Source organism: Sapajus apella, unplaced genomic scaffold, assembly GCF_009761245.1.
Source record: "Sapajus apella isolate SASKATOON/1434 unplaced genomic scaffold, GSC_monkey_1.0 scaffold27, whole genome shotgun sequence".
NCBI classification, from domain to species: domain Eukaryota; kingdom Metazoa; phylum Chordata; class Mammalia; order Primates; family Cebidae; genus Sapajus; species Sapajus apella.
Genome location: NW_022436967.1, coordinates 23262554 through 23287591, shown reverse-complemented (window position 1 = coordinate 23287591; position 25038 = coordinate 23262554). Strand labels below are relative to the sequence as shown.

The 25038-nt window shown below is 32.4% G+C and overlaps 1 protein-coding gene across 2 annotated transcripts in view; it reads right to left on the bottom strand.

Annotated features, from left to right (window-relative positions):
• The window catches only part of LOC116560909 (bifunctional heparan sulfate N-deacetylase/N-sulfotransferase 4), a 285389-nt gene that overhangs the window by 223111 nt on the left and 37240 nt on the right, over positions 1-25038 (bottom strand). For both annotated transcript variants that reach the window (XM_032292470.1, XM_032292471.1), the window contains exon 2: positions 23535-24755. In XM_032292470.1, the coding sequence (XP_032148361.1) occupies positions 23535-24512 (978 nt within the window). In that variant the 5' untranslated portion in view covers positions 24513-24755. The remainder of the gene's footprint in view (positions 1-23534; positions 24756-25038) is intronic.

The window sequence follows — 25038 nt, the reverse complement described above, 5'->3', positions numbered from 1 at the left end:
AAAAAAATATAAGGTTATGGCATTCAAGTGGTAAATTTAAAATTGAGGTTATGTAAAACGTATGTTTTGTGCTATCTTGGTTACATCTACACAAAATAATCAATTTGTACTTTTGCAGTGGCTTTATAGCCCATTAAGAGACCTCTAGTTCATTACCCTCATTTTACAGATGAAGACCTAGTGACATTAATCAGAGAGTATTGCCAAAATTCTATCAGAGGGAAAACCAAAACAAGACTTTTTTGATTATCATGAGTCCTTGGCTTCTTTTTAATATTTCCCCTGATACCTTTACTTTAATACCTTGCTTTTATGTTGTATAGTCCTACCAATCCCTATAGAGTTTAAACTTTCCTTCCCATAAGGACACAAATGGAGGGATTTCACAAAGGTTTATTCTTGTATATGCAGAAATGTCCTTAACGGTAATATTTTGGGTCTGTTCTATCTCAATGCCCTGAAGAATTAGAATCCTCAAACATGTCAATATATTTCATTAAAACTTTTCTGAAAGCATCATCTACAAATATCGCAGTGACCTAATGCATATAAATAGGTAGGAATCTGTATAATCAATCCTAAATTATACCTGCTTCCTTGCAAAGTATTTCCTTGAAAATGAAACTTTACACACACACACACACACACACCACAACACAACACAACACACACACACATGTGCACACACACACACTGCTGTTCAGAATGTAAGAGTCTTGGTTTTTAAAGAAATTAAATACTTCAGAGTTTGCTCAGAAATATTCATGTTATTTATGGGGAATTACTAGTTTCTAGCTATGCTCTAGAAGTGTGATTCTACGTTTCGAAGAAGTAATACCTTTGTTTTATGGGAAAACTTGTTTTCATCTTTAATAACAAATATAGTGAAATTATAGTTTTTAGCATTCTTATCTTGGTTGGTTACTGTGTTAATGAATCTTAGCAGGTACAACTGGCAGGAGACAGGCCCAGTTTGTAAGAGTCATAAAGAATTCATTCTTCATTTGCATCTTTCCCACAAAAAGAACAATTATTAGTCACTATTTTAAGTACATGAGACTGTACTGCATTAAATTCTTATGACTATAGAAATAAGTAGTTTATACATGGCTTGATGAAATACAATCTTCTTCAAACATAAAAACATTATGGGTTTGTAATGCAGAGAACTCTATTCCAAAAGAAAATCCCCAGATTAATCAGTGGAAATAGCTTCTTGCAGTGACATACTGTATTTTATTTAGATTGTAAGCATTTTAGTTATATTGTAACAGTTTCAAGTTAAACAATTGTTCCAGATAGAATTATTTATAAATTGCGAGATTTTCGTGAACAAGGAATTGCTTACTACTTTCCCTTATTTACCCTTTTTCCCATGCCAGTACATTATTGTTTATATTTCCTAGTTTTATTGAATTCTTACCTGGCTTTATTATTTTATTCAGTTTAAATGTATTCTCAACAGTAGTTCAAATTTCAGTGCCGTCATCTAGTTTATCTAAGTGCATCTGAAGGATACAGATCTGTAAATTTTATATAGTTTTTCATTTTGTTTTTTATTGAGGTAAAGTATACATAAAACATGTACCACCTTTACTATTTTGAAGTATACATTTAAGCAGTAATAAATATGTTTATGTTCTTTTCTTTCCCTTTATTTCCCCATCCTCCCTATCCTTCCTGGTCTCTTTTAATCACCAATCTATTCTCTATCTTCAAGAAATCCACTTTTAAATTTGCCACATATGAATGAAAGCATGAGATAATTGTCTTTCTGTGCTTGTCTTAGTTCACTTAACATAATAGCCTTTAGTTCCATGTATATGGCTGAAAATGGGAAGATTTCAGTCTTTTTTATGGCCAAATAATATCTCATTGTGTATATGTAGCACATTTTCTTTAAATATTCATCTGATGGTAAGAACTTAGGTAGATTCCATATTGTGGTTATTGTGAAGAATGTGATGAACATGGGAGTGCAGATATCTTTTCAATGTGTGGGTTTTGTCTCTTTTGTATGTATACCCAGTAGTGGAAGTGCTGGATTATACGGAAATTTTATTTTTAGTTTTTTGAGGAGCCTCTACACTATTCTCCATAGTGTATGTACTAATTTACATTCTCACAAATAGTATGAGGCTTCCCTTTTTCATATTCTCATCAGAATCTCTTTGGTCCAAGCCGTTTTAACTGGGGTGAGACGATATATCATTGTAATTTTGATTTACATTTCTCTGGTGATTAGTGATGTTGAGTACGTTTCATATACCTATTGGCCATTTGTATGTCTTCTTTTAACAAATGTCTGTTCAGGGCTGAGCACGGTGGCTCATGCCTGTAATCCCAGTACTTTGGGAGGCCAAGGCAGGTGAATCACGAGGTCAGGATATTTAGACCATCCTGTCCAACATGGTGAAAACCCATCTCTACTAAAAATACAAAAATTAGCTGAGCATGGTGGTATATGCCTGTAATCCCAGCTACTCGAGAGGCTAAGGCAGGAGAATCGCTTGAACACAGGAGGCAGAGGTTGCAGTGAGCCAAGGTCATGCACCACTACCCTCCAGCCTGGTGACAGAGTGAGATTCAGTCTCAAAAATAAAATAAATAAGTAAATAAATAAAAATTAAAAAATAAAAAAACAAATGTCTGTTAAGATATTTTGCCTATTTTTAAAAAATAGTATTTTATATTTAAACTGATTTTTAGCTTCCCAAGTATTGATGGAGTGAATCAATATTTATATAAATTCAAACAGAAACACTTTTCTTTCTTCAGGCTTTCTCTTAAAATCAGGAGTTCTATTTTGGTTGTTTCATAAGACAGTAATGTCAATTTAAACAACATTTTACCCCCTAATACTTTTTTTACTTTCAGAAGATACACAATGGAAACAGGTAGATGTAAATTTTCATCCCTGTAATTCGTCAGGATAGAGTACTTTATTCACCTATTCATTCATGATGTGGTTTGACTGTATCCCCACCCAAATCTCATCTTGAATGGTAGCTCCCATAATTCCCATGTGTCATGAGAGGGGCCTGGTGGGAGGTAACTGGGGGTGAGTCTTTCCCCTATTATTTTCCTGATCGTGAATAAGTCTCACAAGATCTGATGGTTTTATAAGGGCAGTTCCTTACACAAGCTCTCTTGCCTGCCCTCCTGTAAGACGTGACTTTACTTCTTATTTGCCTTCTTTCATGATTGTGAGGCCTCCCCTCCCATGTGGAATTGTGACTCAATGAAACCTCTTTCCTTTAAAAATTACTCAGTCTCGGGTATGTCTTTATTAACACCATGAGAACAGACTAATACAATTCATTCATCCATTCAACACATATTCAGTTAATTCCAGAAACACTGTACAGTGTTAACACCACTCTAACCCAGTTGGTCTGATTATTAAGTACTGCCTAGAGAATGATATTTAAGAAAAAGCAATAGTCAGTGTAAATTTTGTTGTCATTCCTGGTGCAGAAAAGTCACATAACAAATGTAAAACCATGTTAAAAAAATAACAAATAATTTTTGTCAAAATTTCATTGTATTCTTTAAACAAAAGGTACATTTTTAGAAGGAAATAAGACTTTCAATTCCATGCTAAAGCCCAGTGGGAAAATTAGGGTGGCCAGCATGCGCTGAACTATCAATAAATGGAAGCACCACAACATGTTATGGGAGACATAATGTATTGACTGAAAGTAAAACTGAATGAAACATGTTTCTCTCAGAGCCAGAGAGCAGCAAACACAGCTGAAACAGGCAATTTAAATAAAATTGTGTTGTCGTATTTACAAAGAAATCTAGATAGTAATCAGTGATGAACATTTTAACACTAGTAAATAATTAGTAATGGAATTTCAGGAAAACACCCTTGATGTACTTAAATAGGATGGGCTTTTTTTTTTTTTTTTTTTTAAATGATGAAATAATTGTTCCAGGACTTTACATTTAAGTAATTTTCTGAAACCTATCAATTTCCAAACCTCTTCATCTAGTTTATTTAAGTTCATAGAAAGTATATATTCCTGCATATATATCTTTTTTCCTACCACACCCTTTCCTGTGCAATTTCAGTGACCTTTACATTCCTTAGTCCTTGCACTCTGGGAATACTTTACTGTATGCTTGTATACGTCTGACATTTGAATGATAAACCCAGTCACATACAAAACGATGCTCAAAGGTATGACAGTTTTCCTAGGAATGTAAAAATCAGTTAGACTATTTACCAAAACATGTTACAATAACTACTGTCCTAAGATGCTCTTATATTGTGCAGGAAAATAAAGCAGTCAACGCAGAGAGAGAAGACGCATGCATTGGGATGTATGTGGTCCCCTAAAAACGTCTCTGAACTTCTGATCTCCTTGATCAACATTCTACTGGTTCTCTACTTTCCCATAACTACACAGTTATGACAATCCTACTACCTTTTCTTAGACTAAGTGTAAGAAATAAATCTAAAAATTTAAAGATTTTTTTTGTTTAGTTATTCCATACTATTACATATGCTTAAAAACCTAATGGATCTGAATCACTTTGGCTTTTAGTAAAGAGTTTTGTATCTAAGTACGTTAAACACTGAATTTCTCTAAATTATAATAGGTCACTGTGATGTACTTCAAAGGAAGAAAATAACACAAATTATTAAAGTTTTAAACTTTTATAATAGCAATAATATTATTATATTAATAATAATGTTATAAATGTAATAATAAAGAAATATTTACAATATTTAAAGCATAATTTATCTAAAATCCTATAACATAGTATAAGAAAATAAGATATGGCAGGCTTATTTTCAATATTAGAATTATTCGATAACTAGACAAAGAAACAGAACTCCTGTATCTATCATGAGGCAAGCAATCACTGGAGTGAGTTCTTGCATAACAGTTTAACTAAATAAGGAAGACCTAATAGACAGAAAGTAGTTGAATTATTCTCTTTATGACTTGGTGTATTTACTTAGGGCAATAGTTTTCAATCTAGAATAAATCTTTGGATATTTACTCTAGTGTGCTCATAATTTCTAAGTAACACACTCATACAATATGAAATTTTGTGTTTTATATAAATAATAATCTTTATACAAAGTACCATGCATATTTTAAATCAAGAAGAAATATTATCACCGATGTTTTTATTTTATGTAGATTTAAACACATATAAGATAAAATATAGTTATTGGAAAAGTGAGATAAAACCTAAAGAGCAGATATACTATATTTTCTCCTGACATTTCAGTGGGATACCTGTAGCTTCTTTTGTAGACCATTCCAGAGTAACTTCAATGCAATCAGTGATGTGCTATGAGTTTATGGTATAGACCTGACAATTACAGATCAAGAATTTCCTTATTCGTTAGTATTATCATGAAATGTTAGGTCCTTGTTTCCTGATGTGCTTCCTACTTATTGGCAAATTGTTTTATAGAACTAAGAAAATCCAAAACCCATCTTTTGACATGTAAGGTTGCTATCTGAGGGATTCCCCACCTCCAGGCCATGGACCAGTAGCAGTCCGCAGCCTGCTAGCAACCAGGCCACATAGCAGAAGGTAAGCAGCATGGGAGCGAAGCTTCATCTGTGTTTATGGCTGCTCCCATTACTTTCATTATCATCTGAGTGCCACCTCCTGTTAGATCAGTGGCAGTATTAGATTCTCATAGGATCATGTGCCCTATTGTAAACTGTTCATGTGAAGAATCTAGGTTGTGTGCTCCTTATGAGAATCTAATGCCTGTTGATCTGCCACTGCCTCCCATCATCCCATCCCAACTAGACAGGGCTGTCTAGTTACAGGAAAACAAGCTCAAGGCTGCCATTAATTCTACATTATTGTGAGTTGTATAATTGTTTCATTATATATTACAATGTAATAATAATAGAAATAAAGTGCATAATAAATGTAATGTGCTTGAATCATCTCAAAACCATATTCCTACCCCCGGTCTATGGAAAAAATTGTCTTCCACAAAACTGGCCCCTAGTGCCAAAAAGGTTGGGGACCACTGGCTTATTCCATTGTTATGTTGCTAAATATAAAGTTGGCACACGCCCTTGAATAAACAGGAAGTTGTATCTTTACACTTGTGTTACTGATGTGTATAAATCATTTTGTTGTTTATTCATTTGAAAGCAAACTAAAGTGAAAGCAATTTTAACCTGAGTTCAAGTTGTCATTGTTCATATCAGTTCTTGAGTTCAAAGAGATTTGGAGGCCTCTTTTAACTTATTACTATGGCTCAGTGCTGATGATTTCAATGTTTAATTTGAGTCTGGATTTTAAATCAAATTTGTGCAAAGTAATACTTGACTCTGTAGGTTAATGAGAAACGTAGAGGGATGATAGATAAGTTGTAAGCTGGTACCACTTAAAGGCCAGCAGGAGATACAAATGAGCCAGAAAGTAAGTATAAGGAAGCTGAATTGTAATGAATCTCTGTGCAGCAGATAATCCCATATTCATTGCTCAAGTTACTCATAGTATGGGCAACATTTAATTTAAGCAGCAATATCATTCATCACGTTAGATTAATGCTGTTAATTTTTGTACTCACCATTATGTAACTTCGTTGCTATCTAAATTATGGATTTTGTGGTTATAACTGACTGAAAATTATGCACATGAGATTACATAGATTTATGGTTACAGATATTTTTGTAATATTTGAAATACTATTTAAATTATCACTGTCATGTTTTTTAAACGAAATGTGTAAAGTGTTCAAATTTGAAAAATACTAACAAGGGCATGACTAAAAATATAATTAAATTGCATTAAGGTTATGTTATACTATTAGTCCAGGCGCAGTGGTTCATGCCTGTAATTCCAGCCCTTTGTGAGGCCAAGGCAGGTAGAGGGCTTGAGCTCAGGAGTTCAACACCAGCCTGGAAAACATGGTGAAACCTCATCTTTACAAAAGATAAAAATGAGCCAGGCATGACGGCTCATGCCTGTCATCCCAGGTACTTGGGGGGCTGTTAGGAGGATCTACCTGAGCCTGGGAGGTCCAGGGTGCAGTGAACTATGATCATGCCGCTGCACTCCAGTCTGGGCAATAGAGTGAGAGTTTCTATCAAAAAATTATATTATTAATGTATAATATAAAGAGAAACAGCTATAGGCCTCAAAACTACTTTTAATCATGAAAAAGTATTGATGATGTTGATAGAGGTAACTTAGTTTCAAACAGCTGTTGATTGGAAGTTATTTCCAATTTATTTTGTCAACCAGGGAACAACTGAAATGATTTGTAGTTTCATAAAGCACTGTGAAAGACCATTTCATTGTCCATAGGAAATAAAGTTGAAATCAGATTCCCTCTACGAAGTGCATGATAGAATGCCACTTTCACAATGTACCATACAACTTTTATTAGAAATTGCTGTATCACCATAAAACCAAACTCTTCACTGCATTTTTGGTTGTACTCAGAAAAAAATATTTATTTGTACTATGATTTAAGCACTGTTTATAGACTGTCAAGACCATGACTCTTCTTATTAATATGGTTTCCTTATTTCCAAAGACCAATTGATGTTCTTTTACCAAACTTAAATTATAGAAAAAGAAACCCTTCATGTTTTTGGATAGTTATGATCAGAGGTTAGTTTTGAAAACTATGTTGTAGTAAGTCCTATTAATAACAACAGCAACAACAAATTTTGGTTAAAGGACCATAATTTTGGATGATTTTTTTCACTTCGTTATACTTTTTTCATTCTATTTCCCTTTCACACATGCTTGTGCACTGTAGTTACTTAAACAGGATGAGTTTACATATGTAAGTAACTTGGCATTATATAATACCAGAGACTGATGTGTCTTTTGGTCATAAGAAACGTTTTTCTCTGGAGTAATTGGTCCTTGGTTAACAAATATATCAATGGAGGTACAATTTTACAGTAGTCTACCTGTAGAAGTGCATAGATTAGAAAGGAAGAGAAGACAGCTAAACAAAGAGGTTTTGAATTTTTCTTGGTAACAGATTACTTCAAACTGATGTTCTAGAATAAACATTAAGCAACTGAGGGGGGAAAGAGAAACAGAGTTAGAGAGAGAGAAGGAGGAAAAAATGGGGGAAATAGAGAATATTATGAGAAGGCAGAGGGGAAGGAGAAGGGAGGTAGGCTGAGGAAAGGAGAGGAGAAGAGAGAGAAGAAAGAGAACTTCCTAGCAATATAACAACTCATGAATGGCCTGTGGAAAAATGCCAGCCTGAAAGTTGTTGGCAGACATCAGAAAATGTTGGTTATATTTCTGGATTATTTCTAACATTTATAACTGAACCTTAGTTTATAGTACATATCGATTCAACCACAGTACTTGAATGAGTGATTTTATACACATATCTGGCTTTGTTACTTGTAGATAGAAATTTTCCACTTAGCTATGTACGTGCGTGCACACACACACACATACGCCAAAAAAGGCAATGTTCAGATATGAGATTCCTATTTATCTACATAATGGATGAAATGAATAGATTAAATCATATCTATTTTTGAATGTAGCTTAACTATAATATATGCAAGGCTCATAAGAAGTATGGAATATTAAAGATTAATACAACTAGTAGGCAAATGTAAATATATATATACACACACACACACACACACATATATATATATATATATATATATATATAAAGCATGTGTACATGTATACATGTTTTATAATCATGAAACGCCACTGGGAAGTCAACATAGGAAATGCAAAATGGCTCTGAATCTATTTCATGTTCTGCTAATGAGAGATTACTAACATTAAAAAAAATCCAGAAAAATTCCAATTCATTTCTTTAAAATGAAATAAGTGTAGAGCTCACAAAAGCAATGTGTCTCCTCTGTAAAAACAGAGAAATGATACTTTTATCTTTTCATAGCTAACCATCCACCTGAGCCGTTACTGTCACTGATGAATGTGACTTTTTAAATATTTCTTGTGTAATGTTGATGATATTCAATCATGTTGTTACCCTAAGTGTATATTCTTGTACTTGCATTTGGATGGCAAAGCAGCTTCAATCATACAATTGCCAATGGAAATACAGTAGGTCTGACAATTTTTGTAATGGCTTTATTGTTACAGCAAGGGATTTTGAGCTAATCATTATTTGACTGCTTTTTTCTTTTTTAAGTTTGGATGAGCTAAATATCCTAGTATGATATTTTATCTTCTTTCTATGTGTTGTTTTCCAATATGTAAACAATTATGTTTGCTTTCTGTTAAATGTTACTGTTTGTACTGAATTTTTAGCATATAGTTTAATTTTCTCCATCCATTCTTTTTCTTTTTTAAATTTAAAGACATTTAAAATAAAGATGTGCTTTTCTGTAGAACACAATACTTTGAACTGATTTCTCCTGCTTTGAGGTAAAGGGAACAACCTTTGAATGTAACATTTGCAGAACCAGTTTCAATTTCAAGGTCTCTTTCAATTTCCTTTATTTTCAGTATTAATGATACAAAGTGAAATTGTTACTCCACAGGAGCTCCAAACTTTTATTATTTTTTTAAAAAGTAGAGCAGTAAGGAAAGCTTAGAATTCAATTATATAACCTTAGCAGGTACTAAAATTTAATTGTGATTTTTTTTATTTAAACAAATTAAAAGTTTTCACAGAGTCAGAACAGATGAATAGCTGAGACTGTGGAAAGAGTTCTTAAGCTGCACACGCACACACATGTGCTCAAAGTTAGATTTGTTGAGGCCAAGAATCAAGCACTCATATCTTTCTGTTATCAAATAGCACTGAACAGAAAAGTAGTAGGCTATTCCTTAGTGTGATGATGAGTAACTGTCCAAAATATAATAACTTTAGCCCCAAGAACAGAAAGAAAACAAAGCAATAAACTGAGTTCTGGTTGTATCAATAAGATGGTAATGTGAGAATTAATCATACCCAAAGCAAACACATTAGAAATTGGAAGGGACATTAAGTTAGGTATGGAATGAGCAATACAATTTAATGAAATAAATGAAAGTTGCATTTTATCTCATTGCTTATAGAACCCCATCTCTATATTTGCAGACATCCAAAGTATCTCCTCTCCACATTGTGATTTCCTTCATATGGAAAAGGGTTTCTATGGTATACATGTGACGAAACTTGGATATAGTATTTTACAAGGAGAATTACAAAGAAATACATTTGGCCTTCTGCAGGCTTGAGAGCTGAGGATAAATATAGATGTGTTCTATGAACATATATTTAGGAAAAACTCAAAGCTGTGAACAGAATTATTAACCCAAGGAGTTCTATTATTTTTACTTTAAAAACTCTTCTAGTGACATTTTTTTTTCATACAGATCATCTGTCTTTTCACCTGCTTTTTCTAGTCTTTCACTAGGCAATGTTATATCTTGGTTTCTTTTTTAAAAAGGGGGTACATTTACATGTTCCTCTATTCTCCACTAGCCCTAAAAGTAACACAAGTCATTTCAAGGTTTTCTAAACTCTGTAATTAGTAGTAACTGGGGGAAAGAGATTCCACAAAGACACATGAGAAGAAGTTGCAATAGCCCTTATAACATATAATCGTGTTTCTGGTACTCAGTCTTACTAGGTTAGCTCTCTATAAAGCTCAGTGTAAGAACTAATTGACATGTCCTATCTTAATGGTCATCCCCACTAAACCTCTACAATCCTGTTATTTTTAAATATTGGTACTTTTCTGTTTTCTCAGATACTTCCCTTTCCACTGTCCCCATATTTGCCACATAAAAACAAGCTTTCATTGTTTACATCCTATAGAGACTAATACGATGTAGTAATAAATTGTGGGCATTTGGACATACAAACAATTCAAGGGGAATTAACTTATACTCTAGGGTAAATGCCATATGGTTATCAATCAATGTGTTCCTTCTTCATTCTACAAAAGTTGCTAGATATTTTCTTCATTTGTGCAGCCTAAAAAAAATTTATAGGTTTTAAGGTAAACAATTCTCAGCAGAGAAATTTTGATGTCTCAATTTGGAAAAACTTTCTGAGAGAGCAATTAACTCTATTTACTGTAAATTACTCTAACTTATCTTACATTGTGAAATGGAAAATGTATTTTCATTTTGAGGGATCAATGTAGTAGTCTTTAAGCATCATAACATTAACTGTAATCAAGTAAACTATTACTGACTGTGAGAGATTTATAATCAAAATTAAAATTTTAAATAGCTATACATACCTGAACTAAAATTTGCATTAAATATTCAAGTAGGATAGAGTTTCAATATTTGAAACATTCTATATTTCAAAATTTATGTCATGAATGCAAAGAGTAATAGGGCACTAATTTCAATGGTCCATCTTAGATATGTGTTAAATATTATTTGGGAGGACTGTATAAATTTTGGCATTTATGTAATAATAGAAATGATACTTTTCTCTAGCAGCAGCATTTCAAATGAACCTTTACACACACACACAAATACACACACAGAGATACACACAAATACACAAAGTTACTTTTTTTACAGTGTAGTCCCAATATGGCATTTATAAATATTTAAATTATTAAAATAATTGTTAAAATTACACAAATGACATTACAGAAAGCAAATGAGTTAATTTTTTTCTTTCAATTAGTAATTTAGAATAAATTATAATTGGCTATATTGGAATACTTTTCCGTAATTGAAAATATGTGCACTAGCTCCAAAATTATGACTATTTAGCTTACATAAAAATTAATTATACGATAATTAATGGTAGCTAAATGTTGGAAAAAAAATAGCTTGTGTGATAAAGCCTACACAATCATTATATATTTAATTTTATATAGTACATGTTTATTGTGTGTGGTGGCTTATCCTAAAATATTAAATAGAATAGTTTGAAAATAATAAACTAAAACCAAAAGTGAGCAATAGAAAACTAGTTTTTGTATTATCAACTTATTTACTGAGTTCAATTCCCTTTGTAAAATTAATTGAGAGATAATTAAACATTACACATTAGCACTACAATACAGATAAATAGGCAAATAGAAAAAAGAAAAAAAATTATTTTTTTTGTAATACATTTAAGTTTGAAGTCAAAAGAAACATGCTTAACAAATTTTGCATGGTCTTTTCAATTATATGTCTTTAGAAATTCCAAGAAGGCTTGGGTTTATAGGTCTAAAATGTTTACTTTCAAGTGAATGCAATGCTTTTTGCATATATTTTCTATAAATTCTATTTAATTCATTGTCTTTGATGAGAATTTCTTTATAATTATTGCCAAAGTACTTAACATTATATATTACGTTCAACAAATACACTGGGGTCAGTTGGGGGGAAATAGGGGAGGGACGGTGGGGGGTGGGAAGCTGGGGAGAGATAGCAAGGGGATAAATGCCAGATGTAGGTGATGGGGAGGAAGGCAGCAAATCACACTGCCACGTGTGTTCCTATGCAACAATTTTTCATGTTCTTCACATGTACCCCAAAACCTAAAATGCAATAAAATAAATAAATGAGAAAAAAAAATATTTACATAATATTAATACCTTGACATTAGCAAATATTAACTAAAAGCTAGGAAAGTTTTAAATTTGGTGTATGGGCTTCAGGAACTATTTTTGTTTTTGTAATTTAACATTTAATAGATTATTCATTTTTTGGTCATTTAAAAGTATGTAGTATGATTTGGTGCATTCCAAACTCATAATATGTATTTGTAATTGCATTGACTGGATCATGAAAATTATATTAAATATACCTCCTACACTTTTTTAAAAATAAACATTTGAAAGAAGTACTTCTGTTTTATATGGTAGTATCTTTCTGATAAGTACATGTTTTTGCTGGTTTGTTATTTAGTACAAGGATGTGAAATACCTAATAGTGACAACTTTCAGATTTTACCATGTGGGCATATATTAGGTAATTTGGTAAGTGAATTAGATATTGTGATCTCAATTTAATCAAAGTCAGTTCAAATAACTACACTTTATAAAATCTAAGATGCCATCAATTAAAAGACATACCATAATTTCTGAGATACTAAAATGCGAAACTAAATGTGAATCTTAGACTTAATGAAATATGACAACTAAAATATTTGAAAAAATTCAAAGGAATATATTTCTTAAACTCTATATTATCAAATAAATTAGTTAACTTTTATTAAGTATTAGGGATTTTCTTAGTGTTAAACATGCATTAAATCATTTAATCTTCACAACAGCCTGCTGAATATATACTCTTATTTTTTTTCACTGTACCAATAAAGAAATAGAGGCATTCAAGAATAAGTATCTTACACATGATTTCACCTAATGGGTAGTAGAGTCAGGAATCAGTTTTTTCCTCAAAAATAATGTTTTTAAATATTATTTTAAACTTTCAAAGGTAATGGTCTTTTTCACACCCAAATTAAATTTTTTTCAGTAAAATGTATGTCCAGAAAATATGCAACTTTCATGCCAGATTTTTTGGAAGTGGAATTTTTAGATTGGAACAGGGTATTTTCCCATTCTTCAACTTCTTTCCTAAGAAAAACAACTCTGTTTTTCTCTTTTATAAAGCAAAAGATCAATCATCCCTAAAGAAGACGATTCTAGATCTTGTGTCCATTGCTACTTTTGAGAATACCTGCTGGCCTTTTTTTGTCTTCAGAAAAGTGTAATTAGTCTTGTGTTGTTTTGTGTCATTAAAATGTACTTACACAGAGATTTAATTTTGTTTTATTCTACTGCAGATTTTGTAAGGAAGCTTTCTAAATTGGAGAATTATTGTCATTCATTGGTTTTGAAAAAGTCACAGCTATTATCTCTTTGACTATTGCTTTTCTATTATGTTCATCTGAAGATCTAATTAAATTCATTAGTAAAAAAACTATATTGTCATACTTAAAAAAAAAAAATCTACTTCTATTCTTTTTCCCAGAGACACAACAATGTCCATAGGGCACAGAGAGGCTGAGAGTAAAAAGTATACATAAAATGACTTAGTAGACAAAATTACTAAAGTGTAAGTAAATAGATTAAACAAAACAAAATCTTAGAAAAAAAGCATTTCATATATATAATTCAAGGCACTTCACAATAATAATGATAGAAATTTTAACTCATCAGGAAGAAGTAGTAATTATAAATTCCTAAGAACTCCCAAAAAGAGCCTTATAACATATAAATTACAAACTTAAAGTATTAGTGAAAAAGCTGTGAAACTTATCATAGTCAAAGGGGATTTTGATATATGTTTCACAGATGAAGCAGATAAAAAATTTACATATCAACAGACAAAAATATAAAGGGGATTCAAAGCATTTAAACAATACAGTCAATAGTCTTGTGCAAAGATGATAACTAGATCTCCATAATAATGAGATAACTTGAAAATGGACCCTTTTCAAGCACAAATGTAGGAAAAACCTCAAGGAAAATAATGCCACACTACTCCATAATACCAAACTCAATAAATTAGAAAAGATTGAATATGCAGATCATGATGACTTAGAAATAAGTTGCTAAAGGATAACTAAAAGACTTTATACATCAAGAAATTTTAAGAATATACTTACATTAGATTTAAAGGTCAAAAACAAAATTATGATTAAAAATTAGATGTGGGGAATTAAGCAATATGGCAGCATAGGAGCAGCTTTGGTCTGCAGCACTCAGCAAAGCCAACACAGAAGGTGGGTGATTTCTACATTTCCAGCTGAATTACCCAGTTCAACTCATTGGGACTGGTTAGAGAGTGGGTTCAGGCCAACGAGGGTGAGCAGAAGCAGGGTGAGGTGTTGCTTTACTGGAGAGGTGCAAGGGATCAGGACCACTCTCCTCTTGCCAAGGGAAGCAGTAAGGACTATGCTGTGAGGGATGGAGCACTCTGCCCCAGATTCTATGCTTTTCCCATGGTTTTTGCAACCCACAGGCCAGGGAATTCCCTTGTGTGCCTACACTGTCAGGGCCCTGGGTTTCAAACACAAAACTGGGCAGCCATTTGAGCAGACATCAAGCTAGCTGCAGGAGTGTTTTTTCATACCCCAGCAGCACCCAGAACCCCAGTGAGACCCACCCGCTCATCCTTATATAAAAATTATAGAAGGAAAGAATGCACAAGGAAAAAAGCAAACATTGAAACAGAAAAGGAAAACAAAATTGTGAGGATTAAGAAAAGGAAAAATGAAATGAGGCAATTTCTGTCAAATAGGTTAATCAAGAGAGAAAACAAAAATGAACAACATTCAAAAGAAAATGTGACATAATGGGTAGAGAGTTTTAAAGTATAATAATGGTCTATTACAAACAACTTGAAACTAGAATTTTTAAGCAAGGCAATCGAAATATTTCTTGAAAATATAAACTACAAAGCAGCCCATGAAGATATTAAGAGAAAGAATATGCCATAAGCAAAACAAAAAAAAAAGAATTAATATTTTTAATGCATTTCAAAATTAAATTTTCAGGCTCAGATCATTTAAAAAAATCTTTAAATAATAAATAAGGGCAGTATTACACGAACTTCTAGAGGCAATAAAATATACATTAAAAAATGACCACAAGTGTTGCATGATAATATTGACATATTTACCTATAATAAAAATTAAGTTGTATGAATCAAATATCATCATTAAAAGATGTAAAAAGACATGAAAAATACCATTAGGAGAAGATATCTGCAAACATGTCATCAACAGTCATTAAGAAACAGACTATAAAAGAACTTTAAAAAATTAATATAAAAATAATTCTAAGTTAATATGACAAAAACCATACAGAGTACACAAACTGTATAAAAAAGGAATAGTTATTAAATGCAAGAACAGCTATGCATCCACATAATCGGTGCAAAAATTTTAATATTTGACAAAACCATCACTGGAAGTAGTAAATACTACAAAGAAAATGAATTTAGTGAACTAGAGTTATAAGTATCAATGTCAATGAACCATAGGGGTAAAAGTAAGAGAAAAGCAATTTGAAGAAAATATGTATGGTAGAAATATATTCATATAAATTCAAATTATAAACCTCTAAAATACTAAACAATTTGTTGTTTAGGGACCCTTTTTTTTGCGATACAAGTAAAAAAAAAAGTTAAGACAATGATACACTTGAAATTCAGCATATTTGTTGCCTCTCCAGTGGTAGAAAAAAGTGACACGATTGGAAAGGTGGTGGTATTATTCTCTATTCTAAACTAAATGGTTCGTGCCAAGCTATTTTTATTATCTTTTAAGTTATAGGCATTTGTCATATAAGTTCTTTAGAATGTGCGAAATGTTTAAAAATTACAAAAATAAAGAGAAAACATCAGAAGACATTTGATTTATTTGGGGAAGAAAAAGTGATGGGTGGAAATCATCAATCCTAGCAATGCTCTAGAGCTAGGCTCAGAGTAGACTTGAATAATGATGAGTTGAATAAAAATAAAAGGTGGTGTCTATGACTACATTAACAGTTTTAACTCTTTTCCAAATGATAATAAAAATATATTCTAGCTGGCATGGGATTTTGTAAACTAGTTGCTATTTTCCATGATAATTTAATTTATTTTAAGGCATCATGTGTATTTCTATAAGGAGCATGAAAATAGCAAACTTTTGTTTTATTTGTTTTTCTCTTTAGTCATTCCCTAGATTGGAAACTATTTTGTGGTATCTTTTGCTGATTATCATAATAGGAATACAGTGGCTTTAGCTGAGAAGCCTCATTATAATCTGAGCAAATTAATTGGCTAATTAATTATTTATCTCATCAGAGAGAATGACAAAATATAGAACCAATCAGAAAATATCCCAGTGGATTTCTCCAGGGTTTTTAAAGCATTAAACAGGAGATTTAAGGACTTCTATAAAAGGCTGCTTTTTTTACCTTGGTGAGAGTTTGCCAGCTTGGCTGCTTTCAAAATACTTAATACTTTCTTTTCCTCACACAGACAGTTGCTACAACTTGTCTAGAAATGTCCATGGAACTCATGGGCATTAATTGTGTTCTTCCCTGGTGTTTCAAGAGATTGCTCTCAACTCCATAATTATCAAATACTGTAAAGTCACCAAAGTTAGCACTTACGTTGGTATTAGATCCATTACTATGTAGCTTCTTTTGAGTACTAATAAATTTAGGTAATGTCCAATTCTTAAATTAGAATTTAATTTGCATTAAAACAGTAAAAATATTCTAAGCAGAAAATCTTCACTTGGTCAGAGGCCTTGTTTTAAAATATACATTTTTAAAAAGTTTTGATAGCTGGTTGACACACAGGAAACAGACATAAATGAAAGCATGCATAAAAAACACTTGTTTCTAACCAAAAATAGAAATGTTTGCAACACTGTCGTCAAGAGAATAAACACACAAAACTAAATAAAATTGTTTCAATAGATCATAATGTTTAGACAGAACTCTAAAAGTAAAGATTTATCTTCCTTGTTGTCTTGACATTTAACCCCTATACAACACTCTAGGTTTCGGAATATTCGTGACGCCGTGTCAGTTGGTACCTCTCACAGTGATGTTAGGAGGGGCTCATGTTGAAATTCTTATTCATCCAAGAGTCATAAATAGAAAGGAAAAAAAAAGTTCAAAATGGCAAATTCCAGATAAATATTGTAATTTCCCTGTTTCGGAAACACTGTTCTCTTTTGAGTCAGGTGTTTCTTTAATTTTCTTTATTTGAGGACTTCTTGTACCTACTGAGCTTTCATGCTTTCTTCCTTATAACCAACGAAAGATATACAAGAGACTACTATCTCTGCATGAGACATTCTTCCTTTATATGAAGCTAACTTGTTGATTTAATCACAAAATATTGCAAATACTTTATTCAATCTGTTTTTCTTCTTCTTTGATTTATTTCTATTTAGTGATTACCATTAGAATTGCAAGTGTTAAGCTCGATGATTTCTAAATATATACTGCCAACCTGACCAGGCCAGAAAATCTACATTTACTCTTTCAGAAGCCAAATGTGGATGCCATGTTAAATCATTAGATCTTAACCCATTAAAATTATGAGACTATAAATCAAACTCCTCCTCCTTCCAGCACCTTTACCTCTGTCTGATTCCATACATTTTGATAAACACATCTAGGCTAAAAACAAGAGCTTCCTTTTTGTTCCTCCATTGAGTACATGTTTAAGTTTGGTCAATTTTACTTCTGCATGAACTCTTGTGATCTTCCTTTTATATTCTGTTTGCCACTCAGCCAAACTGAGTCTATATTACAGGCCAAACTCTGTCTTAGCTACTTTGCACTCCTTATCTCTTTCAGTGCTCACCACAATATTCTGAATTGGGTTGCTTTACATTGGTGTTACAGATATATGGTTTGAGGGTTGAAGAGATTAGGTCATGGTAAACTAATAGGTGCAGAAGTTAAGATTCAAATCCAAGCCCAACCATTGTCTTTTAAAAGAGAGTTTAGGCAGACAAGACAGATAGTTCTGTGTCCCTTGTTCTGCCACTTATTAGCCATATATTAGACAACTATCTTAATATTGCTAAGCCTCATTCTATTCTTTCAAAGTGTAGAAAATATAACTTCTTTATATTGTTGTGTGCTTGTAAATGTTTAGCACATTTTTAGCATACATTAATATGCTAAATAAATACCTTATTTTAAGTCACAGTCATTAGTATGCTTGTATCTTTGTAATATATTCTTTAATTGGTCTCCTTAAAACATCTCCCTGGTTCTAACAGTATATTTTACTTCAATTCCAACTCTGATCACGTCACCTTCTAGATTAAAAATCCTCCGTGATTCTAATGCTATCCTATTTTCAACAGAATAAAGTCTAATATTCTATAACAGGATAGAGGCTTTATGTTCTGGTCACAAACAATACCTACAATTAGTCCCACTATTCCTCAATTACCTTATAATTCAGTTAACACAGGCAACTTACCATCTTCATAAATGTCTTGATATTTTCAGCCAAGTCTTAGCTTACGCCGATCCACTGGCCTAGAATACAGTGCCCAGCTAGCTTTGCTACTGTTCTGTTCAGAGATCACAGAGGACTCAAATGTCACATCCTCTGTTAAAGTTTTCCCATTTCCTAAAGAAGAATTACTGTCACCCTGTCTTTGTTCCCCTTGTGCACAATAATGTTGGCATAGCATATATTGCATTCTGCCTTTTAAGGCAGATAATTGTGAATATGTCTTGTCTATATGACTCAAATCAGGAACTGAATACGTATTTGTGTGAACTTTATAATAAAGACTGTTATACAGAGAAACATGTATTTCTGATATGTATTTTCTCAACTTTTTAATTCTTATTTTATAATGTACTTTCATACAATTTTGGCAATTTTTTTAAGTGGAGAATGATCCTATTTGCTTCAATAAAGGAATCCTTTAAAACAGATGATTTTTCCTTCCATTGATAAAGTTAAATGTGTGGTGCTACTTGAAAGAATTCGGAAGAAATAAAAACCTAAGTTACTTACGCTGAGATTTTAAATAAAAGAAGAAAAATTATTATTAAATGTATCCTGTACAGTAACTGCCCTCTTGCAAGTAAGTTTGACGCTGTCCAAGGTCACTAATGACTACTAAAATACATGATAATAGACTTCTTTTTTCAAATTAGCCAAATTCGGCTTATTAAAACAATTTAACTGACAAAGTGATACTCTTTGTTTACATTGAAAATAAACCATTTTTATTAAGCCTTTGATACTACCCACTTTTCTCCTTGATCTTGAGGACTTTCAAATAGCACATTTAATTCTCACAGTTGGACATCTAAGGATTTCATGATGTTCTAAATGTAATCCCTCCCTGACAAGGGAGATCTAAGTAGTTCTATCTCAGGATATCAAGACCATAGTTTCAAGGAAGTCTTGCTGATGGCCCCTCTCTCCTGCATAGGCTTCCTATGACTGAACTTCTAACTAACACATTCTCTGTCTTGTGCCCTATGTCAAACTCCACATAGTGATATAATTGTCCAATCCCATAGTTCCTCTAGGAATGAGCCACTGCTGTCTCTGCTGTTTTTCTAAAGATGATTGCTACCCATAAAACTGAATCCAGAGATTTGGTGCCTTCTGTTCACTGATGAATATCTTTGATAAATGCTGACTCTCACCAGCTGGGGCCATTGCCCAGCTTTTATGCTGCACTATACTGGGTCATGCAATCAGCAAGTGTAGCATAAAAGCTGGGTAATGGGCCGGCTAGAAACTTCCAATAACTTTCACGTACTGCTTGTTTGACTGCCTGGTTGGGTCACCCACCCAATTCTTGCTACCTTTACTCTTTTGCCTTGCTAAATCTATACCGGCATCAAATCTGGATTCTATCTACCACAGACTAGACTTTGTGTTTCATCTCTAACTCTGAAAATGATTCACACCTCATTGAGACTGAGGTATGAAATATTCTAAAAACGGATTTTTCTATTAGCTTACCAAATACAACAAGCATATTTATAATCATAAAATGTAGGAAACTAATACTTTCATTTACTAATACAGCTTCTCTACTAATATTCATTGGATAAATAATATCTCATTTTCTAAAGACACAAATTTAGTAATTTTGAGGTTTTTTTTTTCTGTCTCATCCAACCTTTATTCAAATTTATTCAACTTTATTGAAAGTTTCTAAAAACAGATAATAGGGAAAGGACAGTCTCTTCAATAAATAGTGTTAGGAAAACTGTGTATCTATATGCAGAAGAATGAAATTAGAGCCTTATCTCACACTGTAGGTGAAAATCAACTTAAAGTAGTTTAAAGACTTAATTGTAGGACCTAAGCCCATAAAATGACTAAAAGAAAACACAGGAGGAACCTATATGACATTTGTTTGGGCAAGATTTTAAAAAATATGACCCTAAAAGCACATGGAACAAAAGTAAAAATAAACAAATGGAATTATATCAAACAAAAAAGCTTCTACGTAGCAATGGAAGCAACAAGGTAAAGAGACAACGTAGGAAGTGGGAGAAACATTTGGAAAGTATCCATCTGATAAAAGGTAATATCTAAAGTATATGTCAAACTCAAGAAACTCAATAGTAAGAAAACAAATAACTCGTCTAAATAATGAACAAAAGGCCTGAATAAACATTTCTCAAAAGAAAACATAAATGACCAATAGGCTTATAAAAATACTCAACATCACTAATCATCAGGGGAATTCAAGTCAAAACCATAATGAGCTATCACATCACACCTGTTAGAATGGCTATCTGCCCTTCTTTGTTCATTGGAGCATTATTTACAATAGCTGAGATATAGAATCAGCCTAAGTGTCTAACAGTGGATAAATGGATAAAGAAAATACATATACACAATGAAATATCATTCAGGCATTAAAAAGGAGAAAATCTTGTAATTTGTGACAACACGAATGAACTAGAGGACATTATGCTAAGTGAAATAAGCAAGGCACAGAAAAATACACAACCTCACTTTTTTGTGGAGTCTATAAAACTTGAACTCAAAGAAGCAGAGAGTAAAATGGTAGTTCCCAGAGACTGAGAGCGAGGAGGTTGGAGAGATTTTGGTTAAAGTACGCAACAAACATTTCATTTTGATTGGAGGAATAATTGGAAGAAATCTATGATTCTGATGACTATAGTTAGTAACAATGCATCATATTCTTGAAAATTACTGAAAGAGTAGATTTCAAGTGTTTTCACCAAAAAATGGTAAGTATGTGGGGTAATTAATGCCTATGTCATTTTGCTGTACCTAACATTTCATTATTTACACATATTTCAGAAAATCATGTTGTACATGAAAACTTTATATTATTTTTGTCAATTAAAAAATAAAATAACTTAAAAATAATTCTGAGAGAGAACCAGAAATAACAACAAAAGAGGCAATAGTGTTTTCTTCAAAAGCACAGTTCAATTAATATGTGTACATAAATAAATATTATATATTAGTTAATATTAGGATATAATTTTATCTATAGGTACACATACTAATAAATACATATCCACACACATAGCCTTTCTGATTCTATCCTGATGTGTGACATTGCTTAAGCTTTTGTTATATTTCAATATTCTTGTATTCCGTTTGGGGTTATGTCACTTAAGAAGCCATGAGTGACCTTTGAATATTATTTTGAGTAGCAGTGAGTAACAATTTTTCTATGGAGAATAAGTGAAATAGTTGAATTTGAGTTGGTTATTTCATTTGGAGTTATAAGTAACTTTTTAATTCACATTTTTCTTTAGCCTGAAACTAGGAAATGGTATCTTTTTAGGGTTTGAAAATAGGAACCAATCACTCAGAGAGACTTTTCAAGTAACTTTTCTCTTTTTAAGCCTATGATTTCAAAATTAAAATAAAACAACTATTTATATTAATTAAAGAGAATAATAAATCCTAAAAAGTAAAGGAAAAATGAGAAAAATCTGGATAGAACTCAATTGTGGGGACTTAATCTCTTTTTAACAGTCTCTAAATAAAATATTTGGGTCACAGTCAAGCAGTGCTTCATAGTAACTTATTAAAAACAGAGTTCATTGGTTCAGATATACTTTGAAGATTTTTTAAAAAGTGAACTTATTCTACTGCTTTCAATTATTTTGCTTTACAATGGCCATGATATCTTAGGATGAAAAAAATACCCTGCTATTTTGAAGAAGTATCCAAATTTTATCTTTGGAAGATAAACACTTTAACAGAAGATCCAAAAATGTCAATAACATCTTACCACTCTTGGCCTCCTTTATTATTCTTAGTTGTGTCCTCTAATTTTTGTTTATGTGTTTGCTAAAATTATTTACACACAAAATAAATTTAGTTATACATAGGATGAGATAGTCACAAATAAAAGATCAGGTGAGAGTACTGCATCAAGATATTTTAAAAGGTAATTATCTTCAGAATTGTGCACCTAATCTAATGCAGGTTATTTACCTTTATCTTTATTTAGTAGCAATCACAGGATGAATTGGAAATTGATCAAAACTTAGAAGTGCTACCAGTAACACTGCTGTGTTTCCCCAAATAAGGCAAAAAATAAATAATAGATATAATAATGAAAGCTTCCTGAGGCCAATCCAATACCACATTCTGTATAAAATGATTTGTTTTTGCTAATGCCTATATTTGCAGATGTCTTCACATTTTATATGAGCAAATACTAGCTTGAGATCATAGAAAGATCTTGTGCCACTTCTCCATTTTCTATTTACACCACAATTTTCAAACCCAAGTTTGTCAGGGTTTGGCAGGGTAAATAGTCCAGAAATAGAGTTATGTGTATATCTTAGTTTCACTGTTACAAACTGCAGCATATGCTAGAATAAGGGAAACTGTTCCAAGTGGTTCTAGCTAGGATGGGCAAGATTTAAGAAGAGGCAAGGAGATTAAGTTCACTAACTCTCTGGGATATTTTAGCTCTTGTCCCATCTGAAGCTTCTGATATGTGTATGTGTGTATGGAGAATGGTTAAAGCTTGGTTCAAGATTTTTCTAAATGGCTGTTTTATTTAGACTCTACTGTACCTTAAAATTTCAGTGATTAGTAATATATTATATTGAGAATATTTCTTCAGTACCACATAGTGAAATACAAATTGCAATGTTATTTATAAATATGCTTACCTTCACATCTCTGACATTCATCCTTGTTCCCTCTTTCCCAACAAATATATCATCAATGTCCACAAGGATGTACCTGTCCAAGGACAATGTCAGCCTCTTCCCTGACAAGAAGGAGATGGCATCTATGAAGATGAGCTTGTGTAGCCAAAAGTTTAAGTTGTTGCCAAAAAGTACTCGCTGAATTCCATCATGAAGACCCAGATCCTGAATCACCGTTGCAAAGGGTGTTTTGCTAGTCAAGGATGAAAGGGATTTTTCTGTCTGTAATTCAGTTAAAAGTACAGGCTGGTAGGTTGAATGATTATATTGAAAAATAGTCCAGTCTTCCCCAGGAAGAGGGCCTTTCTCAACCTTGGGGGCTTTGGTAATATGCAGCAAAGGAGATTGAGGGTTAACAAAACAGTCCTTTAGAGCTAGATTATTGAAAAGATTTAACGGAAAGCCTTTTAATTGTGTACTTGGTAAGCTGTTCTCATTGGCTTTATGAAAACCGATTATACTAACACTGTATTCCACACAGTATTTTTCTAAAAGCTCTCGATTCCATGAGTCCATGCTGACATACTTCAGAATATTTTCATAAATAACTAAAGTATATTTCCCTTTGCCATTATCTGTAAGAGGAGGTATATCTCCCTTTCCAGGGGCAATAACCATGTGGTACTGAAATCGGCTGGACTCCAAAATAGCTATGATATCTTGACCGAGTTGAGAGTATTGGCTCTCCACAAAGAGAAGAACAGTTGGGTCTGTTTTGGATGTATCAATAGGCTTAACTGTTTTCACCTCCATTGACCGATAGGGTAGAATTTTGATGTCAGCACATTCTGCTTCTGCAGTGGTTTCAATAAGTGTCATTTCCTGTTTGTAGCCAGAGTAGAGAAAATAGGCAGAAATGACAATGCTCACCAAGCAAAAGGTAGCTAAGAGAACAATCAGTGTTCGAAAACTTCTCCGAAGTTTCACAATAAGATTCATTTTCTAAAATAATATTTTGGTAGCTTTTTCCCAATTTCGTTTCCTAAAGTGCCATAGTGAACAAAGTATGAGATGTTGCAAATATCACTTCCCCAAAGTTCATGTAACCATTGCAAATCATGTAAAATGTTTGAAGGGAGCACAACTGAGTTAAAGCTGGAAGGCAATGGACGGGGAAGACATAAGTTGAGATTTTGAATATGTCCAATACCAAGAATTGCTGCAGAATCCTCTAAGCATAATCTGAAAGAGAGGAGAAATGTAATAACTAAGACAAAAATAGAAATAGAAATATTTATTTGTATATTAATGCTGATACCCGAGAAACATATCAATGATAATTTTAGTGTATTAATATGACAAAATATTAATGGTCTGATGTTTACAGTCTAGACTTAACCACCTATAGTAGATTTTTTTTAAACCTCCATAATAGAGAAGCCAATTTTATTTTGCCTAAACATCCCTATGTATATAGGAACATGTACTGAGATCATTTTCTAACTAATCACATCAAAAAAAGAAA